Here is a 17824-nt window from a genome sequence, read left to right as displayed (position 1 = left end):
CCGCAAGACCCACTGGTTGATGTGTATTAATAAAACCCACTTAGGCCTCACTCCCCCCTATCTGAGATATCTACTGCAGCCCTCATCCTCCACATTCAACACCCGTTCTGACAGTCACATTCTGTTAAAGGTCCCCAAAGCACACACATCTCTGGGTCGCTCGTCTTTTCAGTTCACTGCAGCTAGCGACTGGAACGAGCTGCAAAAAACACTCAAACTGGACAGTTTTACCTCAATCTCTTCATTCAAAGTCTCAATCATGGACACACTTACTGACAGTTGTGGCTGCTTTGTGTGATGTATTGTTGTTTTTACCTTTGTTCCCTTTGTGCTGTTGTCTGTGCCCAAAAATGTGTGTCCCTTGTTTTGTGTTGCTACCATGTTGTTGTCATGTGTCATGCTATGTTGTTGTCTTAGGTCTCTCTTTGTGTAGTGTTGTGTTGTTTCTCTTGTCTTGATGTGTGTTTTGTCCTATTTTTCTACTTAATAGATTTTTTTAAAATTTTAATCCCACCCCCTTCCCCGCAGGAAGCCTTTTGGTAGGCCGTCATTGTTAATAAGAATGTGTTCTTAACTGACTTGCGTAGTTAAATAAAGGTTTTTAAAAAATACAAATAACAACTCTGTCAGGCAAGTTTTCTGAGAAGGGGGGGAGGGAGGGATACATGCTGCCTGTCCTGCAGTGGGAAAATGCGGAAGTGAGTGAGGAGGGTTTTCAGCGGCGGAGGAATACACCAAGCTATATAGACAGAGATCGCGAGAGATACACACCTTCAACCCATCAGTAGAGGTCCCGGGAACTGGTCAATCTCGTAGTCTAGTTTTAGAAAACTAACACATTCAGCGCCGACAGATATGGTGAGTATTATATCACGTGCTGCGTTGGAAATATTATTTTTAATTCAATATAATTTAAGCAAGCAATGGTAAGGTTTCCTTGTTGTATGAATGCATGCTTTTCCTGCAGAGGAAGATTCGCGTGAACCGTTGAGTGACGGTCGGAGTGATCGTGCGTCGACGCTAGCTTGTCAGATTTTTGGGTGTTACATTATTGATTATACGATCCTTCCTACAATTCCTATGCATTGCGGATTGTGTTTTTGATGGAGCGATATTTATGATGATAACTCAAAAGTATATTTTTGTCTGATGATCGAGGCAATTTCTTCATGTCAGCGAGCCAGACCTGACTCCATGCGCCCGTGAAACAGTAGCATTTTACGGTTTTAATGGTTAACAAAACCCGTGTACTGATCCGGTAATGGAACATGTATAGATTCTGTAATATATGTGTAATATAGAATGTGGGCTATCCAATTTATGATCGATATAAAGCTGAACAACCATTGAGATTTTTATATTTTCCACATGCACAAGCGGACCTCTCAATGCAGCGAAAACATATCTGTTGGTGCGGTTCGAGGGAGCAGTGCATACGATCTACCGCTGTACCTATCGTACACCCGCCCCCATAAAATCACTGTAATTCAGAATTATATACAATGTTCTAGGAATTTGACAAGATATTGCGTTTGTATTAGGCCACTATGAACCCGCATTTCACCAGATCGTGTATCATTTTTACTATGATCAGTCTTTTTCAGGTTCTATTACTGTTGTATGATGTAGAATGCATCGTTTCATTTATCTTTCTGCCTCAGGAGACATTAGGGAGAAACTCCATCTATGGAATTAAAGTCTACGTCTTTGCAATATTAACGGAGTTTGATACATGCTGTCAGTCACTTTTTTTTCTATGGTAATTACAAATAATTGATAGACTTGTTATACGATTTCTAAACACCAATGGCTTCAATTTGATCCAAAATGTCATCTGTGACATTCTTGTATAATATTCGTCAGGCCGAAAGTGATATGGTACTCTTGGAATAACTGTAGCTGCACTGTCTCTGACATGACCGTGCATGTTTGATTTATGCCTTGGTCTTACCACTTTTTTTATACACAGATCTACATTGTTCCATATATCATGTTGTTTTTCGGTTAGTAATTACCATTGTCACAGCATGTTCAACCTCCAAGATACTTTTCTATCGCCTGTCTCCATGGGAGGGATTGGGTTGTATAGCAGCGGGAGAAAAGCTTAAAACATGATTCTCAAAGTAAGTCATGTTCTTGTGCTCAATGCACACATTGTTTCTCCAAAAGCATGGAAGTACTGTCTCCACCAATGTGGGGATTACAAAGCTATGGATTGTAGTCTCTGAATCCGTGTGTCCACTGTTTCGGCCCTCGCTCGAATGTTAGATTGGTTGTGGTGGACAATCGTAAGAAGGAATCTTTTTATGTGTGTTGCTGTGCCGTGAAGGCGTGTACTAAAAGGTTGTCGACTCCACTCCCCTGCTCTCGTCTGTAGTAATGCCTGAGTAGACGGGTGGGTTCTCTGCTGTAGTTGTGGGGACATTGACCCTGCCCCGCTCTAAATCAAATCACATTTTCAAATGTTTTGGTCACGCCACAGGATCCTGCTGTGTGCCCTAACAAGGAAATGAACTTGCTAGAAGACAGCCCCAGTGTATTGAGCTGATCAGCTCTATCAGAGTTAGTGTGGTGACTCCATGTAGAAAAGGCCATTGCACTGTCTGATTGGATTCTTGTTATTCTTGCTTTACTGGCATGGAATGGCCACAACCTAAATGCAGGGTGCCTGACAGCCTTGGCAGTGCCAGGGGGGGTGCTCTTCTGTCTAGGGCTACCATTCTGTAACAATAAGTTACAAATTCAACAATAAGCAGCATAACCAATTGATGTCGATGTGCTGAATATTGCTGCAAGAGATTTATGAGCGAGGTTTGGTGGAGGCTATGAATCTATAGACGATGACTAGGCACTATCACTGCACGTGCTGTTACATGCTCATATGTAGGGGTAGTGTCTGATTAACTCCATCCCTCTGCTGGAGCTCTATGTTTGAGTCTGGTGCAAAACATCACTTCTCATTTCTGAGATGTTGTACATTGTCCCTGTTCTAATAAACTTAAATAAAAGTGGAGCTCCAGTCATGTGAGCAGACAGACACAGATGGGACATAGCAGTGACAGGAAGCCCTCACTCCCAATCTTCTGTGTGTCACTACACTACCACCACCACATGGCCCTCAGGGACCACTTGTCAATGTGATATGAAAGTGGCTATGCCATGGTGTTTTTAGGTCTCTGGGCCAGGATAGTATATCAGCAGCTATGGTGTTTTTAGGTCTCTGGGCCAGGATAGGATGGCTGCAGCTATGGTGTTTTTAGGTCTCTGGGCCAGGATAGTATATCTGCAGCTATGGTGTTTTTAGGTCTCTGGGCCAGGATAGTAGATCTGCAGCTATGGTGTTTTTAGGTCTCTGGGCCAGGATAGTATATCAGCAGCTATGGTGTTTTGAGGTCTCTGGGCCAGGATAGGATGGCTGCAGCTATGGTGTTTTTAGGTCTCTGGGAAAGGATAGGATGGCTGCAGCTATGGTGTTTTTAGGTCTCTGGGCCAGGATAGTATATCTGCAGCTATGGTGTTTTTAGGTCTCTGGGCAAGGATCGGATAGCTGCAGCTATGGCAGCAAGCAGTGCTCTCTCATACCTAGGTTGTGCATTTCTTGCAAATCCAGGCCAGATTTCTGGCAGCCATGTGTGTTGGGGTCTCGTTCCCTGCCCGAGGGGCCAGAGAGCGGGAGGTCCTGGCTGGGGTTCAGCAGTGTTTCATGCTATAGGCTGGGGTTACAGTGGGCTGGCCCTGAGGATCCAGTAGGGTGAGGAGCAGGAGGAGGACCTCCCTTCTGGGCACACTGCCAGAGAATGCTGCTGCTGCCAATGCTCAAGGAACCCAACAGAGGGAGAGAGACAGAGGGAGCCATGGACAAGAAAAAAGGACAGTACAGGACTGGGAAAGAGTGTACAAACAGAGAGGGGTGTAGGTAACACCAGAGAAACAAACATGCAAGCAAAGACAATCTGATAATGCCAAAAGTAAAAAAGGCCTACAGGTTCAGGGAGAGAGAAAGAGGCTAAGGGCCTAAGGATGGTTCAGAGAAACAAAGCCATTGTATAGTCTAGCCCTAAATTAAAGCCTATGTATCACAGTGAGGTACAGTGTTTCCACTAGGATTTTCTTCAACAACAAAGGGGGGATGCGGCGGATGGGTTCATCTTGTGTGGCAGACAGCGGTCAGCTTAAGCATCTAGCCTCTCTGACCCTGGATGCTGTGGCTCTGTCGTCTGTCCAGCTAGCCTGGCAGGGGACCCTAAGCATCATGTGACCAGGCTCTAATCACGGAAATTATCCTTCAGACCCCCTCGTTGGTTTTTGTAACTGTATCACTGCGCTGACAGTCCGGATTGTGGTCGGCTGGGTGGCGAAAAGCAAAACACGATACATTAACCCCAGTGCTTCTGTTGAAACGTCCCATGTGTACGTTAGGATTCCCAAAGATATCCAATACAGACAGCAGCCCCAATGTTATGCTGCCGCTACAGTACAGGGGAGGTAGCCAGTCAGTCACATCACTCCATCACTGCCACAGTACCTCAGGCTTCAGGTCAGGTAAACCCTGCTTCTTTATCAGTCTAGTCCTCCTCTCGGTCTGGTGCGTAGTTCAGCCAGCTGAGCACCACTCCCCGAGACTTGACACAGCTCCCCACGGCTAGCAGCCAGAGACCTGACCTGCACAGCTCCAGTCATCCAGACAGGCAGGCTGAGGAGCCCGAGGAGAACCATGTTGCCCAAGAAGGCACCCTGCTACCAGGACGATGACCTGGTTTCTCTGTCCATGTTATATGAGCTTCTAGACCAGCAGCAGTTCTTCTATAAAGAGTTGATTGAGCAGCAGGAGAGGAACTACAAGTCCTTCCTGCAGATGCTGGTGGACTCTACCAATAGTCACATCGATAGCGTGGTCAAAGAGGTACAGGACATGAAGAATGGCTTGCAGATCACCAAGACCGAGCTGGGGGACATCAGACGCCAGGGCAACATAAACACCAAACGTGCGGAGTGCCTGGCCGAGGGGCTGGTGATGGTGCCAGGGGCCATGGATGTCATCCCCTCCAAGGCCGGGGGGTTCAATGGGAAGCCCAAGAAGGGTCATCTACTTCTGGACTGCAAGCCAGAAACGAGGATAGCAGATACCTGGCAGGACCAGCCTAAGGCAAAGAGGCTGGTAGCCGACCTGACCGACCTGCATTTTGACGAGTTTCAGGTCCCAACGCTCTATGCCTTCTCTGAGTGATGGGGAAGCTGAAATTGGTTGAATACTGTATGAGTGATCTGATGGGGTAGCTGCTGTGGTGTGCTCCGGTTACTGTATGAGTGATCTGATGGGGTAGCTGCTGTGGTGTGCTCCGGTTACTGTATGAGTGATCTGATGGGGTAGCTGCTGTGGTGTGCTCCGGTTACTGTATGAGTGATCTGATGGGGTAGCTGCTGTGGTGTGCTCCGGTTACTGTATGAGTGGTGGTGGGAATGGAGATAGTAGAACAGGCTCTAATTTTGGACGGTTCTCTTTAGTAGATGTGTAGAGTGAGAGCAGATTTTGTGGGGAACATGGCTGGTTGGGTGTGAAGTGTTCTCTAAATGTGACCACCACTGTCTTTACTGTCCCCATGCCTTGTGTGTGTTTTACTGTAGGCATATATTAAATTTAAAGTGGGAAATGTGTCCTGCATACCTCCGTAGAGGGAGGCGTTTCATCCCAATGTGATCATTGTATTCATATCTCGTCAGCAGATGAGCCGTGTTGCTGAGATCCACTGTGTGATGACTCGTAGAGAACAACCGATAATATCGGCACGGACGATTTCCCCATTATAGCGCGAACGCACTGTTCTCTCATAAAATTCCTGCAAGTAGGCCTATCTGGAGGCGAAACAAATCACACCTGTTTAGGTGAGGTGCTGGCTAGCGGAGTAGGACACTTGAAAAAGAAAAGGAGAGCCGCACACTCTAGGAGCTCAGAAGCAATCATTTAATAACCAACGTTTCAACCGACAAGCTGTCTTCATCAGGGTATAATGTTCAGTAGGCCTAACATGGACCCAAATGAAAGGGAATCAGATTGTGTGTCATGTGTAGCCCCAAAGACCAATGGAATCAGCCAAAACAAGCTCAATAACTCCATGCATGCATACACTCCCATTTAATGACTTCACCTGACCTATCTTGATTTACTCAGTTTATCAAGAGATTGACCATTTTAAACAGATGACCATTAACTTTTTTTAAATAAAGTCAAATGCATTGTTTTGCATTTGTTTATAATTTATTTGTTATTGCATAAATGGTTCTCTGGAAAAGGTTATTGTAAAAATTGTATTTATTATCGGCATAAAGTATTGTCCATGGACCTCCTTGGTCATTTTCTAGGGGTGGGCAGAGGAACCAATCAACATGCATGTTAAACTGCTGTGAAATGATTGGCCTGGCCTCTCCTCCGTGGCATTGTAACTTAACAGCACAGACAGACAGGGTGTCTTCTCCACCAGGTTACTGTATTCGCTGCTCTGCCTTAGCTGGATCGTTACCTTGGCTACATAACATCTGATCTCTTGCTCAGAGATCACTGGCTAATATCTGCTGCTCAGAGGTGGGCTAGGATGGAAAGGGAGGAAATTGGGCAGTTTTCTGTAGTGCTGCTTGTGTTCAGAGTCAGAGTTAGCCAAAATACAATGCCATTGATCTTCTTCTTTTTCCCTCTCTGTCCTCAGGCTGACCAACTAACAGAGGAGCAGATTGCCGGTAAGCAGTTCAGCACACACACATTTGAGCTCTGAATGAATATTTAATGTGAGTGAGGCATGTCTGCTAGCTCCTGACCACTGATGAAAACATGACATTAGCATCATCACTACTGGCTACACAAAGTGGTGGACCAACACGCACACAGAGGGACATTCCTGTGCTGTTGCCTCTTCAACAGGTTGAAGGAATATACAAATCACTTATGCATTTTGTTCATGTCGTATGGTAATACGTTCAATACATTTAGTTAATTTCCTACCAAGTTGAATACATTGTTGAATTGCGTTTTAATGTCTAGATTTCGTGATTCCAGCCGCGTTCTCAACGCAGATTTTCTATGGCCCTAATAATGGGCAAATACCTCACCAATGGCAGACAGAGACCTAGCAGACATACCTGTTGTTGACGACTTTTATCCTCTCACCTTTACAATTAACAAATCTAATCTTTTCAAGTCTTTCCATAGCCCAGGAGGTCATGCTTAGGTGTGATTACTGGTTGAAACCTTAACTTAAGTAGCCTACACTCTTAGAAGAAGAAAAAAAATCCTTGTAGAACCAAAAAGGGTTGTTTTTTTTGTTGTTTTTTTTATCTATGGATCCCCTAAAAGTGTATATACATGGAACCCGACGGGTTCTTCTTGACTGAACCAAAATTGGAATACAGAACCCTGTATGGTGAAATTTATGAATTATGGCTACTACTTATAAATAGTATTAATTTTAGCTAAGAATATAATAAACAATTTAATAATGGACAAAAGACCAGCATAATTGAGATTTTGTTATTATATGCAAACATACTTTAGAAATATGCACTGGTAGCCAGGGAGGCGTCTCTTTGTTTGAACGATTGCCCACGTCAGTCTTGGTACCAACTCTAGCTGACTCATTTATTGAACAGCACAATATGTGCTGGGAAGAAGAAAAAAGTAGCAAAACATGAGTTAATCTACCAAAATTGAGACAAAATGCTCTGCAGACATATCATTTTTCTAATGTAGATTAGAAGAACAATTGACATGCAGTTGTCAGCAGCAGCAGAAGAGCAAAACATGGTGTATTAAGTCATGATTAACTAGGCTATTGAATCACCAAGACTTATTATAAATCATTTAGATGCAGACTTCTTCTCAGTCAGCCCACAGCCCATCACCTGCATTAATCAAGGGTTAGCAGCAGTCTTCAAATGGCTTCATGAAACAGTCTCCTCATTTGACTTCATACTGAAATAATGTAACATTTAGCTAATTGCAATGTCAGGCTAGGTCTGTAGCTCTATTTGGCATATTCCATAATGTTTATTTGTAAGCATTGGCTGGCTGGCTTGTAAAGTGACTAATACAAGTAGCCTAGCTTTTTCCAGTCTGGCTAGATGGCTAGCTTACATACGGTGCTCAAATTCTAATAACTTTTAGTTATGTGACTTTAGCTTCATATATTTGAATGAAATCATCAACTTTGCTTAACTTTTTAATAAATGTAAAAAATAATTTGCTTATTTGTAACTGAAAGTATGTGGACACCTGCTCATCAGGTGGGGTTGAGGTCAAGGCTCTGTGCAGGCCACTCAAGTTCTTTCACACTGATCTTGACAAACCATCTCTATATGGACCTGCTTTGTGCATGGGGGCATTGTCATGCTGAAATGAGAAAGGGCCTTTCCCATACTGTTGCCATGAAGTTGAAAGCACAGAATTGTCTAGAATGTGGACAGCCCTTCAAATTAGTGGATTTGGCCATTTCAGCCACACCTGTTGCTGACAGGTGTAGACAATTTATTTCACAGCCATGCAATGTCCATAGAAAAAAATGTCTAAAATCCTGATTTTGCTTTGTTATTATGGGGTATTGTGTGTAGATTGATGGAATAAAACTTTCATCCATTTTAGAATCTGGCTGTAACCTAACAAAATGTGCAAAAAGGAAGTGGTCTGAATACTTTCCGAATGCACTGTACAACCTCAAAGAACCCTTTTTTTCAGAGGTTAGATAAGTCTCATCAAAATGTATTGGTCACATGTGCCAAAATACAACAGGTATGCTTGCTTACAAGCCCTTAACCAACAATGCAGTTAAGAAAAATAAGTGTAAAGTAACATGATTAAAGAGCAGCAGTAAAATAACAATAGCGATGCTATATTCCGGAGGTACAGGGGCACTATTTAGTCAAGGTAATTGAGATAATATGTACATAGCATTAAAGTGACTGCATAGATAATAAACAGAGTAGCAGCAGCATAAGAGGGGGGCCAGGCAATGCAAATAGTCTGGGTAGCCATTTGATTAGTTGGCTTATGGTTGTTAAGAAGTCTTTTGGACCTAGACTTGGTGCTCTGATACCACTTGCTGTGCGGTAGCAGAGAGAACTAGGGTGGCTGGAGTCTTTGACAATTTTTAGGGCCTTCCTCTGACACCGCATGGTATAGAGGTCCTGGATGGCAGGAAGCTTGGCCCCAGTGATGTACTGGGCCGTACCCACTACCCTCTGTAGTGCCTCGCGGTCGGAGGCTAAGCAGTTGCCATACCAGGCAGTGGTGTAACCAGTGAGGATGCTCTCGATGGTGCAGCTGTAGAACCTTTTGAGGATCTGGGGACTCATGCCAAGTCTTTTCAGTCTCCTGAAGGGGAATAGGCTTTGTCGTGCCCTCTTCGGGACTGTCTTTGTGTGTTTGGACCATGATAGTTTGTTGATGTGGACACCAAGGAACTTGGAGCTCTCAACTTGCTCCACTACAGCTCCGTCAATGAGAATGGGGTGTGCTCAGTCCTCCTTTTCCTGTAGTCCACAATCATCTCCTTTGTCTTGATCACGTCGAGGGAGAGGTTCTTGTCCTGGCACCACACGGCCAGGTCTCTGACCTCCTCCATATAAGCTGTCTCGTCGGTGATCAGGCCTACCACTGTGTCATCGGTAAACTTAATGATGGTGTTGCAGTCGTGCCTGGCTGTGCAGTCATGAGTGAACAGGGAGTAGAGGAGGGGACTGAGCACGCACCCCTGAGGGATCCTTGTGTTGAGGATCAGGGTGGCGGATGTGTTGTTACCTACCCTTACCACCGGGGGGGGCGGCCCGACAGGAAGTCCAGGATCCAGTAGCAGAGGGAGGTGTTTAGTCCCAGGGTCCTTAGATTAGTGATGTGCTTTGAGGGCACTATGGTGTTGAACGCTGAGCTGTTGTCAATGACTAGCATTCTCATGTAGGTGTTCCTTTTGTCCAGGTGGGAAAGGGCAGTGTGGAGTGCAATAGAGATTGCATCATCTGTGGATCTGTTGGGGCGGTAGGCAAATTTGAGTGTCTAGGGTTTCTGGGATAATGATGTTGATGTGAGCAATGACCAGCCTTTCAAAGCTCTTCAATGGCTGCAGACATGAGTGCTATGGGTCGGTGACTAATTGTCTAATCAAGTTTTTACTGTAGCTCAGGTGTGATATTTTTCCTTGTATTTATTTTGGACACACAAATCTTCTTGTCTGCAGAGTTCAAGGAGGCATTCTCCTTGTTCGATAAGGATGGCGATGGCACCATCACAACCAAAGAGCTGGGCACTGTGATGAGGTCGCTGGGACAGAACCCCACAGAGGCTGAGCTGCAGGACATGATCAACGAGGTCGATGCTGATGGTGAGTTCCGCCTGCTGGGGTCCAACAGTATAGGGTGAAGTTGCCCCAGATGCTGATCTTGGTTCAATTGATCATTTTCACCTGTAATGGTTAGGATTGGGTGAGGGGAAGCTGATCTTAAGTCTGTAGCTATGGGGAAACTTCACCCTGGAGTGTGTCCAACTAGGGTTGTAAAGTTCCAGGTTTTCCAGAAATCCTAGGTGGTGGATTCCTGGAATTGGGTGAGAATCCTCTAACTGGGATTTCTGGAGAAGCTGAGAATGTAAGTAAGGAGTGGCAGAAGTACTACTCTATTTCCTTGGGCTGTGTGTGTCGGTTCAGTCACTAGAATTAACCAGCATGTAGTCCTAAAAAAAAACGTAACATCTGGTTCGTTCAGCCATTCCTGTGGTGAAAGAATAGGGCTTTGGGATAAACGCTAGTTCGTTCAGCCATTCCTATGGTGAAAGAATAGGGCTTTGGGATAAACGCTGGTTCGTTCAGCCATTCCTATGGTGAAAGAATAGGGCTTTGGGATAAACGCTAGTTCGTTCAGCCATTCCTATGGTGAAAGAATAGGGCTTTGGGATAAACGCTGGTTCGTTCAGCCATTCCTATGGTGAAAGAATAGGGCTTTGGGATAAACGCTAGTTCGTTCAGCCATTCCTATGGTGAAAGAATAGGGCTTTGGGATAAACGCTAGTTCGTTCAGCCATTCCTATGGTGAAAGAATAGGGTTTTGGGATAAACGCTGAAAATAAGGTCTGAGGTAAACACAGGCTTAGATCTTATTTATTTTGTTCTGAGATAATCAGTCAACTTGACCTTTAATGAATTATGAGACCTTTTTATGTGCTTTTTTTTTATTACATAAATCTTTCATAATTCACTAAGTTACGTTAGCTGATGATTATCTCATTGATCAAATTGTATAAGCTCTCTAAGCCTGTGATTTAACACACACTTTATTTTCGCAGTGTATCCAAAAACTAAACTTTCCCATACGTTTTATCCAATGAAACATGGTGGAGTTGGTGCATACAAAAAGTTACCATTACTATTGCTCTCTATACTAATCTCCCTTCTGGAAGTCAATCTGATGGTGATGAGTAGTGATTCTTATTGACCAGTTATTGATAGAGTTCTTGGTGCGTTCATCCACGTCCTAACTTGTGTTAATGCTTGGACTGGAGGTGTTCTCATTGAACACCATGTCTTCTCTCTGACTGTCACTATCTAGGTCAGGCAGACCGAGCGACTGGCTGAAACAATGCCAGTTAACTAACCACAGTAGGTAATAATGGCCTAGTGAAATCCATGACATAATCCGCTCTGCTGGGCTGTACATTCTCTGAGGGCCCAGGGAAATAGTTCACATCAGCTGTGGTAGACCCTACCTACACACAAACAGTAGCAGTCCAGTTATTCACACACTGAGGAAGGTGAAACCGCCAGTCTGTGCATTATACGGCCCTATATAAGTAATGTAATAGTCAGACACACACACACACTAGGGACATGCAGAATGGAGAACAGACGTGTGTTGATTCACTGGGGAACTGTATGTCAGCCCTAGTGGTTAGAGCGTTGGACTAGTAACTGGAAGGTTGCAAGGTGCAAATCTGTCGTTCTGCCCCTGAACAGGCAGTTAACCCACTGTTCCGAGGCCGTCATTGAAAATAAGAATTTGTTCTTAACAGACTTGCCTAGTTAAATAAAGGTGTAAAAAAAAATGGCCCACCAGGGGAGGGGACAGCTGTGTGCTCAGGAGAACAGTCTTCCCCAGGAATCACACATGATCACACACTTAAACAGCTGAGGGCTTTACCTGGAGACATCTCGGTTACACACACACACACACTCCTGACTAATCCAGGTTAATTATGATCAGTGAGTTTCTTCTCCAAAGAGTTTAGCTAGACTCTGGAAATGCACACAAGGGGTGGTATTTTTCTGGGGGGGGGTCACACAAAACAATTTAGGCATAAGCAGTGGCTTCGCACTCATCCCGCAGCTTCCGCAAGGCGAGGGAGTTCCCCCCCCGACTCAAATTATTATCGGTTTTTTTTTTTTAGGTTTTGTTTATGATATTGAAAATCATACTGGGGTATTTACACAGCGCCCAAGCCTACTGCCCTGTATATGTAATAGTGTAATAGTCACACACGTGTGTGTGTGTATATATATATATATCACACACACATTCGGGACATGCAGAGTGGAGAACAGCTGTGCATTGATTCACTGGGGAACTGTATGTCAGCCATGTACCACCAGGGGAGGGGACAGCTGTGTGCTCAGGAGAACCGTCTTCCCCAGGAATCACACATGATCACACACTTAAATCCCAGCAGCCCTCAGCTGTTTTTCAGATATTTAAATACTTGGGCATAATTGTTTTGTTTTGGGGCTTAAGTCAAAACAATGTAGGGTAGAAAAACGTTTTCAATGTAAACGGCTAAAACCAGATGTAAAGTATATAGAAAAGATAATGGACTTATAGTTTTTTATAATGTAACCTTGGAGAAGTAAATCACTAAAATAAAATCTAGAGTCAGTGAGAATTTGAAAAATTTCAAAAACCAATTAATTTAAAGTATTGATTTTTGTTTGAGCAAAATAACACTGCATTAGCCATGGCAAAATGCATAGAATTGCAGGAAATTTGGTTAAACATGGCTAAATGTCTCGACACTACCAAGATGGGGGGCCTCAAATGTTCTCTCAAATTTGGCCGCGCTGACTGTGCCCATTGGCATGCCCCCTGCCACACCCACCACCTAAGCCCCTTTTTGATCAATAAAAAACCCTTCCTAAGCACCCTTTTTTTTTTATCCAGAAAAATCCCTCGACTGTACCTCCTATTACACTGTTGTCGTGGTCTACCGTACACAGCCCACTCTAGACAACGCATGGCCTGTTGCAACTGGGGTTTTAATCCCAGATAAGTAACTATCAATTCTGCCTATCCACTTCTACTGGTCTCCCTTTCCAATGGTCTACAAAAAGCAAGCCAAACCCTCTCTCTCTCTCCACTTCCTCTCCATCTCCCAGGCAATGGAACCATTGACTTCCCAGAGTTCCTTACAATGATGGCCAGGAAAATGAAGGACACAGACAGCGAGGAGGAGATTCGCGAGGCGTTCCGGGTATTCGACAAGGTAAGGATTGTTTGTGTGACTGATTTATTTATTCACCTCATGTATACATTGCCTTTGTTTGTCAAGCAGTATATGGTCAGTGATATCCTGTATGGTTGCTCTTACTGCATACATAAATTACATTGGTATGTTAAAGTCCCTTTGTAAAGGCAGGTGTGTTTACTGTGAGGTCACACACTCCTCACATCGTCTCCCCTATAGGATGGGAATGGTTACATTAGTGCAGCAGAGCTCCGTCATGTCATGACAAACCTGGGAGAGAAGTTAACAGACGAGGAGGTCGATGAGATGATCAGAGAAGCCGACATCGACGGAGACGGACAGGTCAACTATGAAGGTAAGAAGAGGACAATGTTGTTCTGCTGTGAGGGAGTGTACAGTAGTTCTCAGCAGTGTCCCTATGGGGGGCCTTGATTCAGGACAGCTGTCACCCACTCAGTCATCTTCACCATGCTACTGTACAGTAGAGCCAGTCTTTTGTTTCTACTGCTCCCCGCATCCCTTCTCTACAGCTCCAATCCACCTCTTCTCTCATCCCTTTGTACTGCCCGATCCCCCTCTTCACACTCTACCACTCTCATCCCCCTCTTCTCTCATCCCTTTCTACCATCCGGAGCCCCCTGTTCTTTCTTATATAATTGGGCCATCTCTCTGTAATGGGATATTGGACTTATGTAAACCAGTCTACTATGACGATGACCGATAACAGTTTAATTTGTTTTATGATCTGTATGTCTTGATTTGTCTGTGACGGACATGTTTTATTTAATTATGTCTGGATCTGTGAAGTGTAATTGCTGGTTTGATCAGTGGTTGGTTGGTTTCTGTTTGTTCTCATTTCTATTTTGTTTTTGCTTTGCTCTTTTGTCCACAGAATTTGTACAAATGATGACAGCAAAATGAAGCTCTCCTACCCTTCTCCTGGCCTCCTTAGAAGACAAAAAAAAAATCAGTCACATGTTTTACTTACCTCTTGCAAAAATCATACTGTTTCTGTATAGAAAACATAACTGAATGTTGAAAAATGACAAATCTGTCCACATAAAATAAGTTACAAAAATTAAGCAAAAATAAATGATCTGCATGTACTGGTTAGTGGTCCTGTCCCCAAAGATGAGTTTAGACATCAGTAATAAGATAAAATAATACCTGTAAACAAAATGTCAACAACTAAAGAAAGCACTTGGTGAACTGCCTATTGGTTCCAGTTGCTAGTGGTAATGTTTGGGCTGACCATTTTATATATTTTTCTGTTTCTGTTCTTCATGCATGCAGCTTGAGACTGGTGCTGCAGTCTGGCCAATGGGCTCACTCTGATTCCACAGCGGTGCCATGGGTACCGTTGGTGGGTTTTGGTGCAGTCTATATTGAGAGACGAGCTCACGAGATGGGGATGGGGAGTCCTACTAAACCACCGGAGGTTGGTGCACCTTAATTGGGGAGGATGGGCTTGTGATAATGGCTGGACCGGGATGTGTGAAATGGTATCAAATGGCTCAAACGCATGGTTTCCATGTCTGATGCCATTCACTCCATTCCAGCCATTATTATGTGCCGTCCTCCTCTCAGCAGCCTCCACTGTACTAAACTCACACAGAGATGGAATTAATGGGACCTTTTGCAGTTTGCTTAATTCATTACAAAAATTAATATTTTTAAGATGATGAACATTTACAAAATAAATACATTTAGAACTATGTTTGGCATGTTGGGAATATTTGGAGTTCTGTTTCCTTGTTGTGCGTGAAACTTTGGGTATGATTCAAGGGTGGGAGGTGGGCTGGAGATCTTTTTACCTGCTAGGGGAAGTCTTTGTTTTTTTTTGGCAAGGGAATGCGGATTTACCGTCAATGTTTCTACCTTCTGTTTCTCGACTCTGACCATGGTTGCGTGTGGGTTTTGAGTGACCTTAAGCGCATCATAGGGTCTTCAACGCCAGAGTCTTCTCTAGACTGTTCATCTTGAGTTCAGTTTACCTTCATTCCAAGTTGTACATGCTAGTCTTTGATTATAATTTTTTTTTCAATAAAATACCATGAACTTAACCTTAACTGTCCCACCCTTTCCTTTGTGTGCTTTGTGCATGCACATCTGTTGGTTGCGACACTGAGGGATCTTGTATTACATTAGAATAGGACAGGTTTGATAACCCAAATGTCTCTCCTTGAAGATTCTGTCCTTTAACTTATTAACCTCAGTCTTAAACTATGTATGGAATTGTTTTAAGATTGTCATACCAGGGATCATTTAGCTATTTGGAATTTTAGGACCCATTTTGATATAAAGCTAAAATATTGAATTTGGCCATTACTACTATAGCCCATAGAAACGCATTGAATAACAGATTCTTAAATGTCAAATGTATCAAGGTTTTGAGGTGTCTGGCCTATATCTAGGCGTTTTAAGAAAGCTCAGGAATCAATTTTTTGGACACCTATTTAACCCTTATTTTGGTTGGGACAAACCTACCTCCATTATTCCATTTGTTCTGTATGGGTTACCAGGTGAGTCCTGTGACACTTGTGGGGGTTGAAGAGCAAAACTGAGTGGGGTGATATTAGTTTGTAGCCCAAGCGATTCGGATGCTACGGACAGTTGGCACATCAGCGTTACAGACTTCAGACGAGTCCAGTGGGACCGCTCGGCCACCTTCCACTGCAGATGCGGAAGGCCGACATGGGCAGATGCGGTGGATTGAGATGCAACAAAAAAAACATCTCTTGCTTAAACTGAAGATTTTTTGTATATCTTACTTAGACCCTTAGGGATTTATTTTTATTGAACCTTTTTAACTAGGCAAGTCCGTTAAGAACAAATTGTTATTTTACGATGACTGCCAAACCCTCCCCTAACCCGGACGACGCTGGGCGACTTGTGCGCCGCCCTATGGAACTCCTGATCATGGCCAGGTGTGATACAGCCCGACATCAAACTAGGGTCTGTAGTGACTCCTCTAGCATTGAGATGCAGTGCTTTAGAATGCTGAACCATTTGGGATTAATGCACACCCTCACCCTACCTCTTCACTGACATTTAATTACCCCATTCGGATAATTGCCAGGCCTATGATTTGATGACGCATCTAATTTTAGATTAAAAAAATATACAGCCCATCGTGTTATACCAGAAGGAGATCACTATCCAGGCAGTTAACAGTGGCTGAATGGATTGGTGTGAACCCCCTCATCCCCCTCCATCCTAGACCAGTTGGTGACACGTTAGCTTGAAACTAATGGCTGTCCTCAAAGCAACGATCCTGAGTGGAGCATGCTTCCCTTCCCAGTCAACCCAACGATCCTGAGCATGCTTCCCTTCCCGGCCAACCCTCTCTACTGACCACTGCTGCCTACACTCTAGGTACCACTTACAGCAGAGAGAGAGACTCGGATCACCATAGCAACACATCTTTTTTGGGAACCGTGTTACTCAATGTGATGTGTGTTATGTTTCATGAGGACTCTCCCAAGCTGAGCGATTGGTCGTCGAGAACGTCTGCATTCACAGAGCGAGAGCCACCGTGGGTTGCCAAGCAACCGTATGCTGGGATGACGGGAGAATATCTGCTGTTCTGCAGGGCCCTCCGCTCACAAAGCCACAGCATCAATTGATTTCTCACCCCACCCCCTCGAAGTGATGTAGGGAGGTGTGTTTCAGCTTCTAGTGTTGTGGAGTCAGACCGACTTGACTTCCTCCTTTTCAGAAGTGATGCTTATGAAATGGGACTTGTTTTAATATGCTAAACCCCAGTCATCATTCCTCAACATGCTGCAAATGCTTCAAGATGGCTACACACGGTTGGCCAATAAGGGAAGCTGTAGACATCCATGGATGAGCATTTCTCTGCCGTGCGTGTGTTCACTGTAGCTGTGCTGTAGAGTGGTGGGGAACAGAGCGCAGTGACAGGCGCGTGGGAAGAAGAGAGGGGAGGAGAGAGGCTCAGCGTAGCGTGGTGTGCCAGCAGCCCACGCCTCGCTGGCAGACAAGATGCACGTTGCCCGCTGTGTGTATGTATCAACTGATAATTTCAGCTTCCCTGTTTTAAGGCACACTAGCACTCACAAACCAAACCCAGGGAAAGAACTCAGAACTGACAAGCAGATATGCTCCCGTAGTTATTTGTGCAAGGTTTTGACCCAAAGGTGGACCTAAAGGGGACATTTAATTTACTGGGAGCTAGGAAGGGAACTGCCCCATTTCACGGGACCTGTAGGCCTCCCACTTCTATCTTCCAACTCAATCCCACCCCCCACATCATCTCATCCCCTATCCCCAGCCAGTCTATGGTGCTTGGGTGACAGCATGCTCAGCAGACAGCAGAACCTGGAG

The 17824-nt window shown here is 44.3% G+C and overlaps 1 protein-coding gene across 1 annotated transcript; it reads left to right on the top strand.

Annotated features, from left to right (window-relative positions):
* Positions 1-750: 750 nt before the first annotated feature.
* LOC135525702 (calmodulin-1) lies at positions 751-15543 on the top strand. Its single transcript, XM_064953490.1, has 6 exons — positions 751-858; positions 6702-6732; positions 10215-10358; positions 13392-13498; positions 13700-13835; positions 14373-15543. The coding sequence occupies exons 1-6, from the start codon at positions 856-858 to the stop codon at positions 14399-14401; spliced, it is 450 nt and encodes a 149-aa protein (XP_064809562.1). The 5' UTR covers positions 751-855; the 3' UTR covers positions 14402-15543.
* Positions 15544-17824: the final 2281 nt, after the last annotated feature.

Source organism: Oncorhynchus masou, chromosome 32 (genome assembly GCF_036934945.1).
Source record: "Oncorhynchus masou masou isolate Uvic2021 chromosome 32, UVic_Omas_1.1, whole genome shotgun sequence".
NCBI lineage: Eukaryota > Metazoa > Chordata > Actinopteri > Salmoniformes > Salmonidae > Oncorhynchus > Oncorhynchus masou.
This window is presented reverse-complemented; position numbering and strand designations above follow the sequence as displayed.